This window comes from Thermobia domestica, chromosome 13, assembly GCF_964235325.1.
Source record: "Thermobia domestica chromosome 13, izTheDome1.hap1.1, whole genome shotgun sequence".
Lineage (NCBI taxonomy): Eukaryota > Metazoa > Arthropoda > Insecta > Zygentoma > Lepismatidae > Thermobia > Thermobia domestica.
The window spans coordinates 211,915,185-211,937,178 of record NC_137466.1 but is presented as its reverse complement, the minus strand read 5'-3'; the positions used below and the strand labels follow the sequence as shown (position 1 = coordinate 211,937,178).

The 21,994-nt window shown below is 36.7% G+C and overlaps 1 protein-coding gene across 1 annotated transcript in view; it reads right to left on the bottom strand.

The window, feature by feature from the left end:
• The window catches only part of LOC145667964 (uncharacterized), a 223,975-nt gene that overhangs the window by 15,941 nt on the left and 186,040 nt on the right, over nt 1-21,994 (bottom strand). Inside the window, exons 23-27 of the mRNA XM_081735388.1 lie at nt 20,862-21,048; nt 16,110-16,311; nt 9,717-9,905; nt 4,761-4,945; nt 1,639-1,836 (exon numbers count right to left, since the gene is read on the bottom strand). Of these exons, the coding sequence (XP_081591514.1) occupies nt 1,639-1,836; nt 4,761-4,945; nt 9,717-9,905; nt 16,110-16,311; nt 20,862-21,048 (961 nt within the window). The remainder of the gene's footprint in view (nt 1-1,638; nt 1,837-4,760; nt 4,946-9,716; nt 9,906-16,109; nt 16,312-20,861; nt 21,049-21,994) is intronic.

Genomic DNA, 21,994 nt, shown 5'->3' with positions numbered 1-21,994 from the left:
ATTACATGTTTTTATTATCATTTTTTGGGATGTGCGCACAAGGACACCTAACTTATGGTACCCTTGTGATAGTTGATATATATTAGCTATTGTACGAAGATACACGTAGTAAATAAATAACAGTGTCACGCTGAAGAATTTGGTTTGTATTAATATTGAAACCGGAAGTGGTAGTAATTTCTACCACTTCCGGTTTCAGCAGAGAGATTAGAGTGGAAATGGAATATATTCTTGGAACGCTTAATTGATTGCTGAAAACAGCTTCTCGCTATCTATTACCGTTTTCCTCTATAGTAATCAATGTAAAACCGGAAATAGTTGACTTCTATCATTTCCGACTCTCTTTTGTAATACAAACATATTTTTACTAGTTGAACTGTTTCTCCTTTCGTCTCCGGACCTAAGCCCTATAGAACGAGTTTGACCAACAGCCAGGCTTCGGCAACGACCATCTCCCAGCTACGTCAAGATCTGCAGCAAGTGCAGATATTATACCTCAGATATTCAGCATATCTACAACCAGCTAACCTGTGGGAATAGCTGTTTATGTGGCCTCTCCAGGTGATTGGTTACACAGCTATTGAGGTGAACATTGTATTAATATATATTCAGAATGTCCCACGAGTACCATGCTATCACACGGCGTCTGACAAACGCTCCATGTGACTGAAATCCAGGGAGTTTCCAGGTCATGTAAGATGCTTGGGGTCCGTACTGTGTTCCTCGAAACATTCCCACACAGGATATGAGTGGTACGTAGGTGTTTTACCGTCTTGGAATACACCATCCTCACGAGGAAAAAAGCGCAATGCGGTGGGGTATGCAGAATTCACCAGGAGATCACGACACTGGAAACCAGTCGTGCACTTGTCTACAACCACGAGGGGATCCGTTGCATGCACATACAGCTTCAGGACTTCCAGCGCCTCATGAAGTTTCCGGCAAACATCCACATGACAACTCATGGAAAAGGGAACTATGATTTACTAGACATACGCCTAGTATTACTAGATACGACTAGGAATTAGGATCTACTTCCAGTCTTTTATCGTCCAATTTTCATATTCATTATACCAGGTGAATCACTGCTTTAGTTGAGCTCAGGTGGGCAATGGGTGACGCCAGAAACATCTGAAAAATACTCCAGTGAGACAGTAAATGGCTCTAGGGACACAATATATTTTTTGTGTTGACCATGATTGTATTGAGTAGTCGGATACGCCTCTGAGCCCATTCCTCTCGCTGAATGCAACGTTCACCCTGACAATCAATCTTGCGCCATCCGCTACAGTTTCACCGAAGGTTTGTCACTTGTATCTGTTGACCAACAGTCATGATACACTTTTACTCCGCTGCTCTCAAACATCACTAACCCCTCGCGATTTCACGAATTACCACTTTCCAAACACTGATAAATCTTGGTGTTTATCAATCGCGCGTAAATTTCTTACTACTCTTACTGTTGAGACGTGTACTAAATCACTACGAAACTTAACGTACAACAAAGTTGCAGCTAGTACTCGAAACGGGATAATAAGTTAATGATCAGTCCATATACATAGATATACATATATATATCAAGTAAAAATAAGACATTAATATTACTGTAGTTAAGTCAAAGCAATGTATACTACTTACGAGCTACTCTGTATCAGAGAAACCAATTCTGGATTTTTGTGTTTTACTACTGCAACATTGGGGTAGAGCCCAGCGCAAACGATTGCTCTAACAAGCGCTACATTGTTCGAATTAACGTTGCTAGAAGCGTCCCTGGGATTCTTGCTTCTTAGGAGGTTGAGCTTATACAGATGCTCACAGAAATCCCATTTCAAAGTTCTACAAAATAAACAAAGGTAAAAAATTAGAAACTAAAAGTTCACAGGACGATGCATTATTTTCACTTAATTTGACTGACTATTACATATAAAATGTAGGCACACATTTCGAAGCAGGACGGAGACAGACAGACAGATAGACACACACACACACACACACACAGAGAGAGAGAGAGAGAGAGAGAGATTATAAAATAAATTGAAATGTCTTGCTTCTCAAGTTCTCTAAAAATGATGATACTATTTATTATTTTTATTATTCATAAGTAATTTTGAATGCTTCCTTAAAGATATGGAAGAACAAGAGGTTATTAAAATCTCCATCCAGCACTCAGAGAAAAAAACACAAAAGTCTTTCTGTCAAAAAAATCCATATGGAGAAGCTATCCGTGTATGGAAAGTTTTTTTTTTTTTTTTTTTTTTTTTTTTTTTTTTTTTTTTTTGTCGATGCATGCAGTGCATAACTGGGTCGCGAAATCAACCGTAGGACGTATCAAGTGTAGTGACAATCAATGACCTGTGCGCCTAGAGAAGATTTTAACAGGATAAACACTGCGGCAGGTGGTTCGTGAGGGTAAGCATATATTGATGAACTCTATTACATATGTTTGGTGTTCACATAGATTAGCCTACAGCATGGTGCACAGGCAGTACAATTTCCGAAAAGTGTGGCATGGCACATACACAATTGAAGAACAAAACAAAATCATTCAAATGGATTTCTTCTCAGTATGCAGAGAAATAAAAAAAAAAACGCATGAATGCAGTATTACCAACATGAAACGACGTGTGCATCAATGTAGCAGAAACGCCCATCTTCACTGTATCTGCTAGGAAAGTTACGTTTACTTTATAGATATGCTGCTTGTTCATTTCCAGGAAAGAAAAGAGATAGTGAGTGCTACATCGTACTATGCTGTTTCATTGAAACTTCGGGTTGCCTTTCACAGAAAATGTCCAACATTGTTCAATCGAGGCGTGTTGTTCAATCACAACAACACCAGGTTTCGTGTAGCCCCAGCAACCCACAAGCGTTTTGCAGAATTCAGCCAGCGACTTGGTCAGCAGCAGCTGCAAAGTCCAGACTTGGGCCCCAACTTATTTTCACCTATTTGGTCCCCTGAAATCCTAACTCAGTGTTAAACTTTCGTGGATGATGCAGACGTGGTAAGGAGATCCGCAGGTGGCTGCTTCAAGAATCCACAGCTTCTACACAGCAAGTATTGGGGTATTTATACAACAATGTCTCAATGCAGATGGAGATTATCCTGTTGCTTGTAAATACCCTTTATTTATTTATTATTTATTTTTTTTTTAAAAAAAGACCTAATCACTGCGAAATTAAAATACAACTAATTTTACAATAATTATGTGATTTCTTCAAATAGATAAAAAAATAATCGTAATGTGGAACAAAAGCGCCCTAGACAATATTATTTTCCATGAGGTACTGTTATCACGAGTCACCTAATAGCTTTCCGTTTCCAGCTATTTATAAACGAGAAAATAAATGCCAATTTTTTTAAAATGGCTGGAAGCCGAAAGCAGATAAGCAAGTCGTGATAACGGTATCTCATGTAAAATAATATTGTCTAGCGAGCTCTTGTTCCACTTTTCGGTTATCTTTTATCTATTTGAAGGCATCACATAATTACTGTCAAATTAGCGGTATTTCAATTTCGCCGTGATAGAGCCTCTTAATGTATCATTTTGGAACTTCTTGCAGACTTTATCTCGTAAAAGTAATAATAATAAAAACATTACGAGTTTTTGTAGTTCTGTTCATACCTTTCCCAGTTTTCTTCTTCCAAAACCTTACCCTGAAGAGGGTTACGGTATTGAATGTAAAGTTATTGGAGTAAATGACTTTTCAGTATTCGGTGCATGGAATAATTACTACTAATTCCTTAAAAGAGCTTGATGCACAAGGAATAAGCAATCTACACAAGAAATATACCTAGGTAAATATAAAATTTAAATCTAAATAAAAATCTTGTTGTGTTGTTCTAAGCCCAGTAGAGAATCTTCCCATTCGAGGCCGACGGGATTTCATTTTTCTCTCACAATATAAGCTAACAGTTTCTCTCAGCCCTTTTCTACTCCCCCTTTTTCTTCATAAGTAAGGCTATGCTATTGACCGTTCAGCTGGATGAATACGATCCCAAATGTGGATTCATTAACATTAAAAATAAATAAATAAATAAATATATTCAGGCGACAGATTTACAGATACATTACTACATACATATACAAGGTTTTTTTGAAAAAACACCGACGACGTTTGGCAGAAGATTTCTGACACCAAGATAAGACAAAAAAAGTATAGACCAATCTGGGTGCACAAATGATTCTTTTCGGATTTTACAGGTTGCCAGAAACATGAAGAAATGAACTTTAAAAGGTCCATAGCTCCAAAACTATTGGACGTACTATAGTCGGGTTAAGACTTTACTTCTTAAGAGCTAATATGTGCCCTATAAAAAAATCCATGTTTCAGAATCCTCCGGTACTTCCGCAACAAGTTTTACAGAAGTAGTTGGTGAGTGTTTTACATATATGCCCGTAGCAAAACTCCCTCTGTAAAAATTGTTGCGTGAGTATCTTAGGATTATGAAACATGTATTTTTGGATAGGGTACATGTTAGTTCCTAAGTTAAGTCTTGACCCGACTACGGTAAGTTCCATAATTTTGGAGCTATGGACCTTTAAAGTTCATTTTTTCATGTTCTCGGCAGCCTATAACTCCGAAAGGAAGAATTTGTGCAACCAGGTTGCTCTATACTTATCGTCTTATTTTGGTGTCAAGAATCACTTCCCAAACGTTGTCGGTGTTTTGAAACACCATGTATTTACACACACCCACACACACATATATATATATATATATATATATATTTCGCGCTCACTTCTACCTGATATAATTACCTGATCATTTTTAGCGTTACGAAGGAGACAAAATACTTTTTACAGAACTTCTTGGACGCCTTTCTTCCATTCTCAATTGCTTTCTCCCATCCCATAACAACTTTAGCCATTGCTAAATGATCGCTTCCACTTTCTGGCATCAACTGCTGCCTCACTTTTTCAGCTTTTTCCTTATGGCTCTTTTTCTGAAGAAACAACAAGAGAAATTCATAAGACGCCATCTTTCAAATTAATATTACATTTTATAACATATATAACAGCGCTACACATTTTATGAAAATTGGGACAAACTGTATGATATATTAAGAAATTGTTATGAGGATATTATTATTATTATTATTATTATTATTATTATTTTTATTATTATTATTATTATTATTATTATTATTATACTACTATTACTACTACTACTACTACTACTACTACTACTACTACTAATAATAATAATAATAATAATAATAATAATAATAATAATAATAATGAGAAGGCTGTCCAGAAAGTAACAAACGTTTTGAAATAAAAAAAAATATAACAGAATAAATAAACCAAATTGTATTATATGCATTTGAAAGGTACACTCTTAAGCTATTTCTCCACATAATCGCCATGCAAATTAATGCACTTATCACACCGTGGCACAAGTTTTTCAAAACCGTCGCGGTAGAAATCTGTCGCCTGCGATTTCAACCACTGGCTTACACCGGCATACAGTTCAGCGTCAATATATCAAAGCGTTGTGTAGCGAGCCATGTCTTTATCGCTGGGAAGAGGTGGTAATCGTTCAGCGCCAAATCCTGGCTGTATGGTGGATGATCGAACAACTCTCGTGAACTGAAGATCCTCATCGTGAACATTGGACTGGCCATTTTTAAGATCAATGCATCATTGCCTCATTCCGCCTTTACTTATTATTCCACGTCCGTACACTTCACACAATTGGCGATGGATTTCAATTAGATTGTTTTTTTTTTTTCCAACAAAAACCTAATCACAGGACGCACTTCACAAGAGGCTGGATTTTCTATTACAGTGCACATTGTAATACGTCACAGTCCTCACACTATCACACCTGGATGCATACTGAGTGTGGCAACGTTCTGACACCAAGATGGTGACTCTAGCCCCGCTGTTGTGTGACTAAATTTATTTGTTCTGGAAAAAAAAAAGTAAAGAAGCTTCAACAGAAGTAAACCTCTGGGATAGGTAACTATCCTAGAAGTTTACGAGTTGGCTACCTTGTGTCATGACTGTTCTGTGGAAGGTGCTGCCCTCTACGAGATTTCGTGGTTGTGCAGCTAACCTCCCCTCTTCAGTTATGAACACTGGGTACGTATCGTTACACCTACTTTTTCTTTTGTAGGCAATTTTTCTTTTATAAGCATGTTATTAGCTAAATTAGTATTATTTTTGGCATTCAGTGACAACCTAAAAGTGAATAGAAATTTATATTTATTAATTGTGAATTACACATATGTTGAGTTGTGAGAAAAGTGAATTTAAAAAGGAAAATAGTGTGGTTATCCTGTTTGACAAACAAAAATCTATATTGAATTGGACGATTAGATGTTAACACAAGAAGACATTTAGTATGTATTAATTACTTTTCTATTTTTGGCATGCAGACTGAAAAGGATCATTCATTTGGAATTTATCTTGTATAAAGAAATAACATGCTTCATATTTAATTATTTCTTAAATTGTTGTTTCAACGAGTTTGCGGATAGTCATAATTATTTGACATTTAACCTAAATTTGTTTGAGTTAATAATCTCATTTTTGAGAAGTTACCTTTACATTTGTTTTCGATTTTGGCATACTAATAAAATTTGTTATATTCGTTTTGTTGAAAATCTCATCTTTAATTCTATTTATAACCTGAGAAAACACCGCAAAACGTACTATCCGAGCGGTTTAGTATTAATTTACTTAGATACCGCAACACCGCCCACTACCGCCATTGGCCAAAAATATCTGGTACCTTCTGGACAGTCCTCGTTATATAATAATAATAATAATAATAATAATAATAATAATACAGTAGTAATAATAATAATAATACAGTAATAATAATAATAATAATAATAATAATAATAATAATAAACTGAAAAGAAAATAAAATCTTTCAGTTTTACGCCTCATGTTTATGTCCTTTGGGCGAAAGGAAACGGGTGATTAACGAAAGTGAATGACTGTCAAACAATTGGTAGAATGGTAATGTGGAAGAAAACGAGAGACCCTCGAGAAAAGCCACTGACATGATATCATCCACCACAAATTCATATGGCTCGGAATTAAACCAGGAATCACGGGCGTCTCTGGCGGGGGGGAAGGGACGAGGAGGACGCGTCCCCCTCAATATTTTGAAGTACAAAATATTCAATTTTTTATTCCAATTTAATTTATTTACTAACGACGGAATAACATATAAATAATAATAAAAAGCTGTGAAACGATTATAACAGAGCTTTTGACATACAATTAAGAGGTCCGTGAAGGTAAGCAGAAAGGTAACAAATTAGTCGAAGATAATAAACAGGTTGGGCTAGGTAGTACCACTAAAGTGACATTCTTTGATGTCCCCCCCCCCAAATTTTACATGCCAGAGACGCCAGTGCCAGGAATCCCTGTCACCACGGAGGTTAGGGTTCCACCACTGAGTCAGCGTGCGCCCTAGGCAAGTTGAAGTTACTAGGGAGACACAGCGACTTAGAGGTAGAGCGCTACGGAGTTCTCCGCTTTCCTCCCACATTTTCATTAAGTCGATTTTTTTTTTTCATAATAATGATTGACTTTCATTATTTACCCGTCTTCTTTTGCTTAAAGAGTATAATCGTGGGAAATAAAATTCGAAATTTCGTTCTTTCATTTGCTACGTCCAAAAGCATTTTTAAAGCACCAGTGGCGTCATAAAAGATTCAGTTTTGGAGATTTAAACATCCAAAATCACACAAAATCAAAAAAATTTAAATATTTTATTTCTTTCTAACTTGTACAGAAATATACTAATTAACGATATGTTTATTTGTAGTTTAACGCTTACACTGCAGCAGGAGGACCATACAAGACTGGACCTAGAGCTTATTGAAGGGGGCCGCAGTGGCTCAGTGGTAGAGCATTCACCTCAGGTCCTTGGTTTGATCCCAGCTCGCGCTAAGTGAACTTTGTGATCGACAAACACCGTATGCGTGGGTTTTTCGGGATTCTCTCGTTTCTTCCCATTTCCTTCATTTCACCATTTCATTCATTTCTCATCATTCCACCATTTCCTAATCGAAGGATCTAAACTGTGTAACCTTTTATCAAAAACTGATGTATGACTCTCACATCGAAACACAGAAAATAAATACGACACCACATGTTTATGTAACTTTATTGACTTTCAGAATCTGAGCTATTAAGGATAAAATATTTTTCGTTTAGTTATGGGTAAATTAGGAGTCTATAACAGCTATCTCCGTTAATATAATCTCTTCAAATATGCGTATTAATTCTCTTAATGCCACACATATGGCGTATTGATATATTATCGTCCGAAATCGCGATACAGAAGAGAGTTATAAGTGTGTAGCTCATCAATAGAGATGATAAATTAAAGGGAAAATTCTTACAAATTAAATGATTACTTATTCACGTTGGTCTATTGTAAAGAAAATTATTCGAGAACCTATAATTACCCACACTAGAACTCCGTCTCCCAACAGCACTGTCAATCTTCATATTCGACCAGGAATAAATGCTATAGGAATGACTTCTCGCAATTGTTCTTTCTCTCCAGTCTCCTTTCTTCTGTTTCAAAAGAAAAACTGCTGTCGCATGATAAGAATTGGTTTCTGCATGAGGAAAGAATTTACGAAACCAGGAACGGTGATGTTTCCTGTTCCATAGAATGAGGAGAATTGGATACAATTTCTTACTCAAGAAGAAGTGTTGACAACACGGAAGAACAATGGACTTCTTAGCAGATAAACAAATTCTTAGATCGGCGTGTTACTTACATCACGGAGTTATCTGAGCAGCCATTACTAAAATCTGCCAAATTACTTCCCTCTGATATCCAAAATTTTGGGATAAATAACAATATTTACGTAATAATAATTAAAATCAGGTATCTCATAGAAGGTCGTCTTAAGACTAAGCTCTGCCGAAAAGTACCCGCGGAAAGTACTTGAACTATAGGATATATAAAAAAGAATCAATTCATTGTCTGAAGGTTTTTAACTATTTCATTATTATTATTATTATTATTATTATTATTATTATTATTATTATTATTATTATTATTATTATTATTATTATTGTGTTCCATACGCTCAATAATAAAATTACGTACTTTTATTGATTCCCAGAATTTGAAAATAGTAAAGCGATAATACTTTTCGTTTGCTTATGAGCAACATGTAGACCAGCGATTCCCAGTTATTTCAGCGTTGCGAACCCTCATTTTATTTTCAAGTAATATATGGACCTTACACTTTTAAATTTTCGAATCTATGTAGCACTAGTAGTAATTGAGAAGTAGGTACTAATATTAATAATAATTAAATTACAAACACCATTATTAATGTTACAAGCATACAACATACAGTACACACATACAAGGGGTGCATGGCATTATTTACATGTTTGATAAATTATGAGATGTAAATAATCACACGAATCCCCTAATTTTTTTCCCCTAGGGTCCGCGGACCACCAACTGGGAAACACTGGTGTACACAAGAGTCTATAACAGTTGTTATCTCTTCTAATAATCCTTTCAACTCTGAGCATTAATATTATTATGTTACCAACGATGCCTGCAGATAAGCACCCGAAAACATTTAAGCTTTGATGTAAGCTTACATTGTGAGAATTAACAAGAGAATATAAACATACACAGGGTGTTTCAAAATGAATATCGGGGTTTTAAGGCTTTATAGTATTAATTCTGCTTTATACGAAAGAAAATATAAATACCGTGGGGATAACGAAAGGTTCTTTAAAGTTGAGTGATGCTGCTACGGAACAAACAGGATCAATACAACTGAAGATGGCTGCCAACAACACCATTTTTGCAGTCTGTGGATCCAAAGGAAGTTGGGCTAAATATTTACCCAACGCTGTGAGGTTCTCATTTTCGTCCAACGCATTCAACGTCTGCAAATACTGCAAAAATAAAAATAAAATTAAAATAATAATGAGTCTTTTAAGTGACATTGGAACTACATATAGTTTAGCACAAAGATTACAAAACACTAAACCTGAAAACTAATGAGATTCTTATAGTAATATAATAACATATACAGTAGCTATTTGTATGAAGATAGTAAATTACGAAAAACAAAGTAATTAGTATGGAATTTTCCTTGTAAAGCACTGCCCGGTGTATTGATTTAAATCTGTCTGATTTAAATCACCAAATTTTAAAATAAAAAAAGTTGATTTAAATTAAATTCCGAAACAAATTAAGTTCAAGTGAAAATAAGTAAAATCTCGTTTCTGTTGTGTTATTCCGATTATGGAAGATAATAATCATAATACAATGAGAACTCAAATGTATGTACTGCACAGTATGAAAACGAGTGTTTCATGCAGAGGATTATTACGGAAAATCCCGTTTTGAAGGGTAACGGCGGAATTCTGCTCTTTCCTTTTCGTAACATAAAGTTTGTAAATCGTTAACTATTCTACCGAGAAAATCACCATGAACATTTAAGACGAAAATTATCTAGACGTGTGCGCGTGTCTGTTTGATTGTTCCCAGATAATAGGGGCGTATTTAGATGAAGGGGGGGATTCCCTCTCCGAAACTTAAAAATTTCGTACATTTTATAACTTTAGGCGAAATTTACGTATTTTATATGCATTTCGTGCCGCAAGCTAGTTCTTGATCAGCCATTTTTTTAAAAATATGTTCCTGACAATTTTAAATAATTTTTGTGAAAAATGTACCATGCTGATAAATGTTGCTATACTTTTTCCTTAACTCCTTCAGTGTGGGTGGCGAGTTAACTCGTGTATTCAAAACGTACCTGCTGTGCGGATGGCGTATATATACGCTTTCATTTTTCTTTGGCTATTTTGTATTGCGTATGGCGAATACACTGCCCATAGTACGAGTAATGTTATCCCGACAATATTTAGCGAGTTTGCGCTCAGTTGGTTTCAAGTGTTGCTTAATTAAAAGAAGAGGAGGAAAAAAGAACTTAAAATAGAGTTTGTGCTTCGTCAAATACAGTTTTCATTCTTTGTTTTGTTTGAGAGCAGACAGCACAGTAAGGGTTTCAAAACGATATTTCAACGATGCTGACATCGAGGAGAGTTATTAATTAGTGATTCTGATGTAAGTGGTTTTGAAACAGATTTAGAATCATCATCCAAAATTCTCAAAAAACTACACTTTTTACAGCGGTTCGCATCTGAAAAATACGCACTGAAGGGGTTAATGCCCTAGAAACATTGTTTGGAATTGAAACAGGTTAATGACTAGAGATTAATTTAAAATTCAACCCCAATACTTTCACTTAATTACCATTTAGTACTCATTCCTAATGTTTTTACTTCAGTTCGAATCTTGTATTATACGAGGAGAAAGATGTGATTTAAATAAATAAAAAAAGATTTAAATTTAAAAAATCAACAATTATTTATTAAAAAAAAAAAAAAAATCATGATCTTTTCCACTCTGTACAGCAGATTACCTAGGTAGTATTGTTTATAGATCAACTTCATTTCACACACACACAAATATTATGTACAAAGATAAATTACCATCTATAGGCAAACTGTTGTGATAAAAAATCCGTTACTTCCTCCATCTATCATATTTCATTTATTAATTTACTGGATCCATCGTTGGATGTCTATTGTCGTCTATTTTAATCAAAAGAGACGACATTTCATAAGAATTCTTCAGATAATTCCAAGAAACTAATGATAAATAAAACAGTTCCGGTCAGTTTAAACTTCTATCAAGCAACTTTTTAAAAGTCCAAATAATTTCCAGCACTTAAGAAAATTTAACCAAACAATAATTTTATATATACCCGGAAGGTCTAATATCTCGCGAAATATACAGACCAGCAAAACGAATAAAAACACGTGTTAAATAGTTTTGAAAAAGCTATCCAATGATACTTAACGCAAACCCCCTATCCTCAACTCATTCAGGGGTACGAGGAGGTCCAGTACGGTAACCGTATGGCCAATGAGTACGGGACTGACAATTCACATTTTCATAACGTTTTGGTATCCCCCTTTCTTTGTGCATGTCGATTCAAGCGTCATTCGTGAAGGCACTGATTTCAAATCTGAGTTAAATCACTATCTCGTTTCTGGAGAATCCGGATGTATAAGAAATAGGGGGTTCCCATTTAAAATTTTAAAGTTACCTCTCGTACCCCCGAAGGGAGTGGGGATAGGATGTTGTGTTTGGTATCGTTGGATAGCTTTTTCAAAACTCTTGAACACGTGTTTTTGTTTGTTTTGCAGATCTGTATATTTCGCGAGATATTGACCGTTCCGGGACATTTTCCACACCTTGTATATATCATAATGGTTAGAATTAGACGAAATTAATATTAAGTTAGACACTCATTTTCAAAAAGAAACACTTATAGTAATTGGTCATATATTTGGACGCCAGGACTTCCAACTATACTATAGTATTGAAGCTTTGTTCTGACTTATCTACAATACCATGGTAGGATTGATTGGAAGTAGAGAATTGGGAACAATACCTTTCCAAAACCTACACTGAAGTTAGTTTAAGGGTCTAAATGTATTGTAATTAGAATAACAGATATAAATAATATGTACTAAATGTTAGACTGCCATCCAATACAACAAGAAACTGAAACTTAGAGACATTGTACAGTCTTTGTAAAGATTCACTATTTATTGTGTAGTTTCCTTACTTACATGTTAGCTATTACTAGAGGCGACAGCTTTCTGGAAACAAAAATACGAATACTGTCGATTTTACTGAAAACCGATGAAATATATATATTAATGAAAGAGGAAACAACCGATTTTTTAAACATACCATATCCTCTGAAGATGTGAATTCTAACAGAAAAAGAGTGAGAAAAGGTGACTCACTGGACTGGGACTCGAACTCGGGACCTCCGGCATATCGTGCCGATGCGTTAACCACTATGCCACCTTTACTGTTGGAGAGCTTCGGAAGTAGGAAATATTTAGAGAGCTACAAAATGTGGCGTTGGAGGAAGATGGACATGATAAAATGGCCAGAGAGAGCAACAAACGAAGATGCTTTTAGCGAACAAACGAACGAACAGAGCTTTTAGCCAGCATCCTTTGCAGGAAGAAGTACTGGATTGGACACATTTTACGAAGAAATTGTTTTCTTCATACTGCCTGCCATAGAAGGAAGGATGGAAGGAAAGCGACGAACAGGAAGAAGAAGCACAGAACTGATCGATGATTTGAAAAATAGAATAAAATATTGAGAGTTAAAAGACGAAGTTGAAGATCGAGAAACATTTTCAGATTCAAATCTAAAATTGAGAAACACCTCATTTGTCCCAGGACCTGCCACAAGGCAGAATACTTAATAATAATAATAATAACGTTTCATGTACCTTCGCTGTTAAACGGGGCGCTAAAACCCAAAACAACCAGCTGAATTAGAAATTCTAAATGTACTTCAAGAGCACCTGGTATTTTCGTCTGAAGGTAGCAAGAACGGCTAAGGAAAATGCTAGATATTAGTGCTGTTAAAGGAGCAGTTCGAGTTAAAAACAAGTTTGGTGCAATAGAAAGAGAAACAAAAAATAAGAGACCCGTATTTTTTTTATATCTTGATAGGCCGTCTCGTTCAGCTTCTACAGGCATTTGTTTTTGATGAATCGTAAATGGTGACGTCATGGGTGGGATACACGAGAAACTCAATGTGAGTCAGCAACCACTCCCTTGTACGCAGCTGATAAACCTTTAATAGTGCATTGGATTTAATAGATTGTGTTTTGGATTTGTTAGCAGTCTTGCTCTGTTGAATTCTTGAGGGAAGTTTTTGTTAGTAGTTTTTCCTATAGCATTAGTATAAGAAAGAGTAAAGAGAGAGCAGTAATTACGTTTGTTCTGCGAAACAGTGTTTCTTCCAGACATGTTTTTATGGTGGCACTGTCTCCCGGAGCTCTGAGAGATACCCCCGGAGGAGACCAAAATAATACGTCTATAATGTAATAAATATAATAGTACTGTGCAAAAATAATGTGCCTCTCCCAATACTAAGTGTCCCCCCCCCGGATTTTTTTCTGAAAGAAACACTAGTGTGAAGTAGAAAACACGTGTTAGTACAGCGCGTGCTGTGTCTGTGAAGTGAAGTAGAAATGCCTAACACCTGCTGTGTTTTCGGTTGTAATTCTTGTGCAATTGAAGCTGAGGACGTAGAGTATCTTTTCTTACGTTTCTAAGTCGTGAGAAATCACCAGATCGATATAAATTATGACCCAAGAAAATCAATGGGAAAAAAATGTACCAAATAAAATCACTCGTGTTCCAAACATCTTGAAGAGCCTGCCTTCGAAAAGTCATGTTTACTGAAAGAAGTAATGCCAGTGGCGGATCTAGGCTGGGGCCGGGGGGCTAGGCCCCCCAGTTTTTGAGTGACAAAATTGATTTAGGCTATTATTTAGATATTTTTGAAAGTTTTTAGTAAACATGATATACATATCATAATCTGGGTTCTGACTCCCCCCCCCCCCCCCTGAGTTTCTACCGTCTAGATCCACTTCTGCTAATGCCAGGAGAATTATTTACACGCAAACTGAGAAAGAATGCTGTTCCAAGAATATAATATTGAAAGGTTTAAAATCCGAGCCATTGAACAAGCACCGATCTATGTCCAGTTACCAACGTACAAATATCGTACAAGACGCAATTGACGGTTGTAGTCAAGACGAGGCATTAGAGGGTAATAGAAACGATGTCACTCATGATTCTGAAGAAACTGCTTTAGAAATAAGCTATACAATGTGAATTAGGGAGTGAAATATACCGGCTTGTAGAAGGAATCAGTGACGATGACTGTTCCACAAGACATTGATCCATCGTTTAATTTCTCTGTATCATGTGCCAATGATGATGAAACGGGTGACGAGAGTTGTTCCGCGGACAGCTATGAGAATAAAATAAATTTAACCGGTGAAGTGTTTTTCGTATTCTTGCAAACTTTACAGGTGTTATTTCATTTTTACCTCATATGTTGCGCTCCTGTACATACCTACCTTGAAGCACAAAATTATAGGGTCAGCGTTAAAAATTACAACAAAACGTGAAAATGAACATACTTATGTTTGGGAATCGGAAGAATGATTAAAGAAAAGGTAGTTAGGTGTTGCAGCAATCTTGTCCGCCATCTATTTACATATTGGTTTCGATTTTTTTTCTTGAAACGCTGAACTCATGCTTTACAGGATACGTTTTATAATATTATAAAAACGTTTGTACAGCCCACCATCAGATATCATTTTCTACATGCAGATGATATTTGTAAGTCTTTGCAATCAGTTCTGGAAAAGGAAACCGCACTTAAAACGTGCCACCGCACCTCTCACAAACGAAATGCTTGGCACTGTGTAGTATGTAAGCCTGCTCTCGCTCCTTGCCCACCTATGACGTCATCACAAAATCTTTCTTCCTCTGTTACTCACTAACGACTGAACGTATCGTGATCAAACAAACACCATTCCTTTTAGAATTTTCAACTCTACAAATGGAAATAAATTGTAAAAAATGCATTTGTAAGTCGAACTGCTCCTTTAAAAACTATTCGCCTATTCGAATATCCAAATGTATGTTTTCAATGCTTGAACACTTATTCCTTAACCGAATAATTGTTCGAATTTTCGAAGATTCCATTATTCGAATGTTCGAATAAATAATTATTTGAATTTTAGTAGCACCACTAGATATAGGTTAGTGACACCATCTAGTAGTTAAAGCATTGAACTCATGTCCGCATGGTCCCGGGTTCGATTTCCGGCATCCATCCAACGTCATGAAACAAACTGGGGAGTCAAGTAAATAAAGATGTGAGACCTCTAAGCCTCGAAAGCTCCTAATACGTCTGTTACAACTGCGTGTTCGCCGCTAGAATGGATGTAGTTCAACCAATCGCTAACAGATGGCTTTGGTGCGGCTCAGGCCCACAGAAAGGGCTGTTACGCCAAGTGGTAATGGTGGTTACTAGATATAGGTTAAATAAAATGAAGGCTCACCGTTTTAATTTTTCTGACGAAGTCATATTCGGTGTGTACGTGTGTGGCATATTTATGAACATTTTGAGGTAACGAACTTTTAATTATGTAAACGATAAAGTAATCAGTATAAATGCAGTTTAGATACCTGTACTGAAATCTCGATCGCTTTTGGATCAGGAGGATCCATAACTTTGTTTAAAAATCTACTGACTTTCCCTCGCTGCAAGTATTTGATTTGTAGTATGACATCTTCCAGTCTGCTGCGTCGGATTTCAGGTATTGGTAATTTATTGAAATGCTCCTCTCGCACTTTGACGTACAAATGATAACAGATCCCAGGACGTACTCTACAAGAAAACAATAACAGAACAATAAAATAGTCTTCCCATCCTACGAACGGGCAGTTCAGCTAGTTGTTAATACTGTACTTAAGAAGAAAAGTGAAAACTATATTTCAAAACAAAAAAGCTATTCGATTACAAACATTTCACTACTAAAAGTTCTTACATATTATTGAATTATTTTTTTGTCATACTAAGTGCAGATAACTTGAAATCAAATATTTATATTTATACATAATTCATGCTGATATGAGTTTACCTTGAATAATTTTGCAGTTATAAAGCAAAATATATTGATATTCATTATGAGAAGGTTATCATGAAAGGAGTATAAAAAAATTGTATTAAATTTTTATATTCAGAGGTTTCAAAACAACACCGACAACATTTAGGAGGTGATTCCTGACACCATGATAGAACAACAAGTATACACCAACCTGGATGCACAAATGATTCCTTTCGGAGTTTTAGGTTGCCGAAAATATAAACAAAAAAGAACTTTGAAGGTCCACAGCTCTAAAACTATGATACCTACCGTAATCGGGCCAGAATCCTAAGGTGCTCACGCAACAATTTTTATAGAGGGAATTTGGCTACGGCATATAATTTGAAGTACTTACTAACTACCTCTATAAAAAATTTGCTGAGTACCGCAGGATTGTAAAACTTGGATATTTGGATAGAGCACATACTAGTTCCTAAGTGAAGTCTTAACCCGAGTACGGTAGGTCCCACAGTATTGGAGCTATGGACCTTTAAATTTTTTTTTTCATGTTTTCGGCAGCCTATAACTCCGAAAGGAAGCATTTGTGCACCCAGGTTGGACTATATTTTTTGTCTTGTCCTGGTATCAGGAATCACCTTCCAAACGTTGTCGGTGTTGTTTTGAAACACCCTACATATATATTAATGAAAGCAAATAATTATGAAAGAATTTGTGAAATGAAAATGTGAAAGGAAACGGGAAAATGCTGAAAAATTCACAGATACGATCTTGTCCATCACAAACTCACATGGCCTGGGAGCGAACCAGGAAACCCTCGCACACAGGTGAGCAGTCTACCAGAGACGTTTATATTTACAAGTAGTACTTTGGTATTCAGCTGAAGGAACTGAGGAAAAACATCAGTCAGGATGCCTGGCCACCGTATTTGAACCCAGGATCTGACTACGAAGCAAAAACGGCCAACTACATATTTGCCTATACTCTTTTGGTGTTTCAAATATCCACTAATCTTTGACCACGGACAGAACAAGCATTTCAACAACTTTCAAGATAGAGGTTCTATTCCCAACTGTTAACCATTATTCTTTTGTGTATTACACTGCAACAGTAGTACGAGGTTCATATTCCATACTCAGCCTAGTTTCATACATTGAACTTTGACTAGGCAGGTGTTAATGTATTAAACCCACATTTCAAATAACATCTACAGAGTGGCCCATAATTATGAAATGAAATTTTTGAGATTTACGTCCCACGGTTATGCCGGTTAGGCTAAAGGAAAAATGAAATGAAATCTTTCAAGTTTTACGTCCCACGTTATGCCGGTTAGACTAAAGGAGACGGTGATGATGAGTAATGGATGAAATGGTGGAATAAATAAAGTGAGAGGAAATGGGAGAACCCCGAGAAAACCCACGCACACGGTGTTTGTCCACCACAAAGTTCACTTGGCGGGGGCTGGGATCGAACCCGGGACCCCAAGCACCAGAGGTGAACGCTCTACCACTGAGCCACCGCGGCTCCTAAAGTTTGATGTATAAAGGGCCCCTTTCAATAGCTTAGGGCCCCATCAAACCTAAATCCGGCACTGTTGACTATAGTTTATTCAAGGAATGTTCAGTACCTTATGTAAACAAATACACGTGGTGATTGTTTCATCGTATTGGTCAAAGAGCCTTGGAACATGCATGCGGCAGTAGAAAATAGTCCAATATGAAATAAACTGTTTGTGAATGTTTTTGTTGCTTAAAAGGCTCATTAACAAAAATGCAATTTTCTTACAACTAAATAACACAAACAACACTGTACCTAAGAACTAAATTGAATTAATGCAGTAAAAAAGAATACGCATGCGTAGAAAGTGGCTTTGACCCACTTTACACGCGAATCACAGTTTACAATATGGCCGCGGGCGGGGGTTATGTAAAACACGGAACAGGGTACAAGCACGTGTTTCTCGAAAGAAGCGCTGGCCGATAACCAATCATCCAATGACTGGCGGAGTAATATCATTCTACAATGTTTACATCAGGATCAAAAGGTTCGTTGAATGAACTTTAGTATTTGTGATTCTGGACATGAAGTTTCGATATAGCATTACTGTGTACCCTAAGATTGAGGATAACGGTCACTGGACTTGGAACCGTTAGTGTATGTCAGACAGGATGGACTGGCTGTAAGAAACATTCCCGAACCGCTGGATCGGTCAACGTGGGTCTGTGGAGTGGCTAGTTTGATCTCCCGATTTGAATCCACCTGACTTTATTTTAACGGGCTGTTTCAAAGGACAACGTATATAACGTCGCACACGCAATTTGGCCGAACTACGGGACGCTATCACAAAAGAGTCCCAAAGGATACCAGTGCAGGAGGGGCGTCATTTCAGACTTCGCTTGAGGAGGGCAAAAGCTCGAGCGACATTAAGACTCACGTTTTGTACTAATATATTAGTAGACAATCTATTAAAGTATATGTATTCCTCAAACTCTTGGAAGGGGGGAATTGCTCCCTCCTGCCCTCCCTAAATGACACCCCCTACAGGTCTGTGAAGCTGCTTGTAACAACGTTGCTCTTCGTCTCCAGGCATGTATCAATTTGGATGGTTACTTTGTCTCCAGGCATGTATCGATTTGGATGGTTACTCTTCGTCTCCAGGCATGTATCGATTTGGATGGTTACTCTTCGTCTCCAGGCATGTATCGATTTGGATGGTTACTCTTCGTCTCCAGGCATGTATCGATTTGGATGGTTACTCTTCGTCTCCAGGCATGTATCGATTTGGATGGTTACTCTTCGTCTCCAGGCATGTATCGATTTGGATGGTTACTCTTCGTCTCCAGGCATGTATCGATTTGGATGGTTACTCTTCGTCTCCAGGCATGTATCGATTTGGATGGTTACTCTTCGTCTCCAGGCATGTATCGATTTGGATGGTTACTCTTCGTCTCCAGGCATGTATCGATTTGGATGGTTACTCTTCGTCTCCAGGCATGTATCGATTTGGATGGTTACTCTTCGTCTCCAGGCATGTATCGATTTGGATGGTTACTCTTCGTCTCCAGGCATGTATCGATTTGGATGGTTACTCTTCGTCTCTAGGCATGTATCGATTTGGATGGTTACTCTTCGTCTCCAGGCATGTAACGATTTGGATGATGCATTAGTGAACCATGCCATAGAGAACAGACATTAAAATTCTTGTAAGGAAAGGTATGACAGTAATGCGTTCAATTTTATGTTCAAGGTACAAGGCTCATAGTGGTCTGGTCTCTTGTAAATAGTTGAAAAGTGATCAAAGCACATGAAAATTGAACCAAAAGTGATGAAAGTCTCATAGAAAAATAACTTTAAACTTTGATGTCAAACTTGGACATAAATTGAATTTTACATTTTCTTTTCAACCAAGATAGGGCCGACTGGATCATAGCTGAAATACGAATTGTTTTCACATATTAAGATTAAAAATTATTTTACTTAAGTTTGTCAGCTAATAAAAAAAATTGATTACTTGTGTTTAGAGGTTCATTATTAATTACATATTTGCACGGTTCTAGAAAAAAAAGAATAGACACAGAAGGGCTCTCAAAAACCACCTTGAGAGCTCAAGCACCCTAGAACCACGTATTGTGCTTCAGAAAGAATAAAAGGCTGAAGTGAGAATAAAGCTGACTTGGTTCACATGTGGTAGCACAGCTACACATGGCAGCAAGTACTTAAGTTTTCAGAGGAATAATACGTAACAAGTTTCCACCTTTTTCCATTTATTTTTATAACATTTTTCTTAGAAAACTGACAATGCAAAACATAAATCACACGGAAAGTGACTTTACCTTCCCAAAAAAGTAACTTCTAGTGACAAACTTGAAAAAATTACTTCTAGTGACTAACTTGAAAAAAGTAACATTTAGTTTAAGAAAAAGTGACTTCCTATGAGCCCTGAGGTTATGTTGCTAGTTTCTTTACTGCAGCCTTTGAAACATCACATACATAATATATGGGCCACCCTGGATATTTGGTACGTTAATAACATTTTTGATTTAGTCTCTGAAATTAATGATAATAGTATAAGCATACAACGTTTCAACTTCATTCCGTAGTGTTACTTCAACGGCATTTTTGCCTTTCGTTTTTTTTTCACGAAACTACTAATTTGTGAAACGCTTACGAGAAGGTTCGCATCTTGACAAATCAACTTCGTACGAAATTAGAGTTGACCTTACACACACACACATACTAAACCGAGAACACTATTCACTTCATTTACACCTCCTGATGTGTTTCAAAGATGATTTTATGTCAATATAAACAAATGTAGAGTACGATACTTTACCTTCCTGCTCTACCTCGTCGTTGTTTGGCGCTAGCTAGAGTCACCCATTCTGTATTCAACGACGATATTTTGGTCTTCACACTGAAGTGTTTTGTTTTGATTTGTCCACTATCTATCACAAACACCACATCATCTATAGTTATGCTTGTTTCCGCAATATTAGTTGACAGGATAATTTTGCGAATTCCTATAACATATCAATAATATCAATATTAAAATATAATCGGTTTCAGGCTTTCTACAATATATATATATAGATATAAAATTGAAGTAACGGCTATTTTTTATTACATTATCTTCTACACATAACAATTCAATGCGGAAATGGGGCGTTTAGGGCATAAGGGAATTAAGTTCATTTACCTAGATTGTGTGTGAGAGACAGAAAAAAGAAATTTTGTATGGTATGCTTAAGTACATGGAAAAGTTAATGCTGTTTATTTTTAAATTGTATTATTTACAATATTTGGTCATGGATCTTTTAAGCTCTGAAAGGAGCTTCAAATGGAGATCTTAAAAGTTTATATATATACGAGGGAAATTCAAAAAGTAATGTCTCCAAGCGCACTACTTTGCCAATAATACTGCAATCATTCTGAAATGGTTATCATTAATGCACTGATGTTTAAGCTATAGAATGTCACTTGTTTCACCTTCCTATCTCTTTTCGTTCCAGAAACTGGAGCAATCCATGGCATTCAATGACGATGTCCGGTTGAAACGGCGGACTGTCATTGAATTTCTGATTGTGGAACGTTGTGCGCCCACGAATATTCATCGCCGGCGACGAGTTATGGATACATCATTACTACCCGGTAACGAAGTGTCAGTAGATGGAGTACCAACCACCACATTTCCTTTCCTCTGCCAAAAAATTTAAAGTTATCCCATGTGCTGGCAAACTGTTGTTGACATTCTGCCTCATCTTGCCTATAGTCCGGATCTTGCGCCGTGCGACTTTTCGCTCTTCCCTAAACTTAAGGATCAACGCTACGCAGACGGTGGAAGAAGCAATGGTGTCGCAAGCAGCCATCACAATTCTTCGCCGACGGCATGAAAAACCTTGTTTTCCGTTGGCACAAGTGTGTTGCCCGTAATGGGGACTATGTTGCAATATGATGCTACCATTTGTT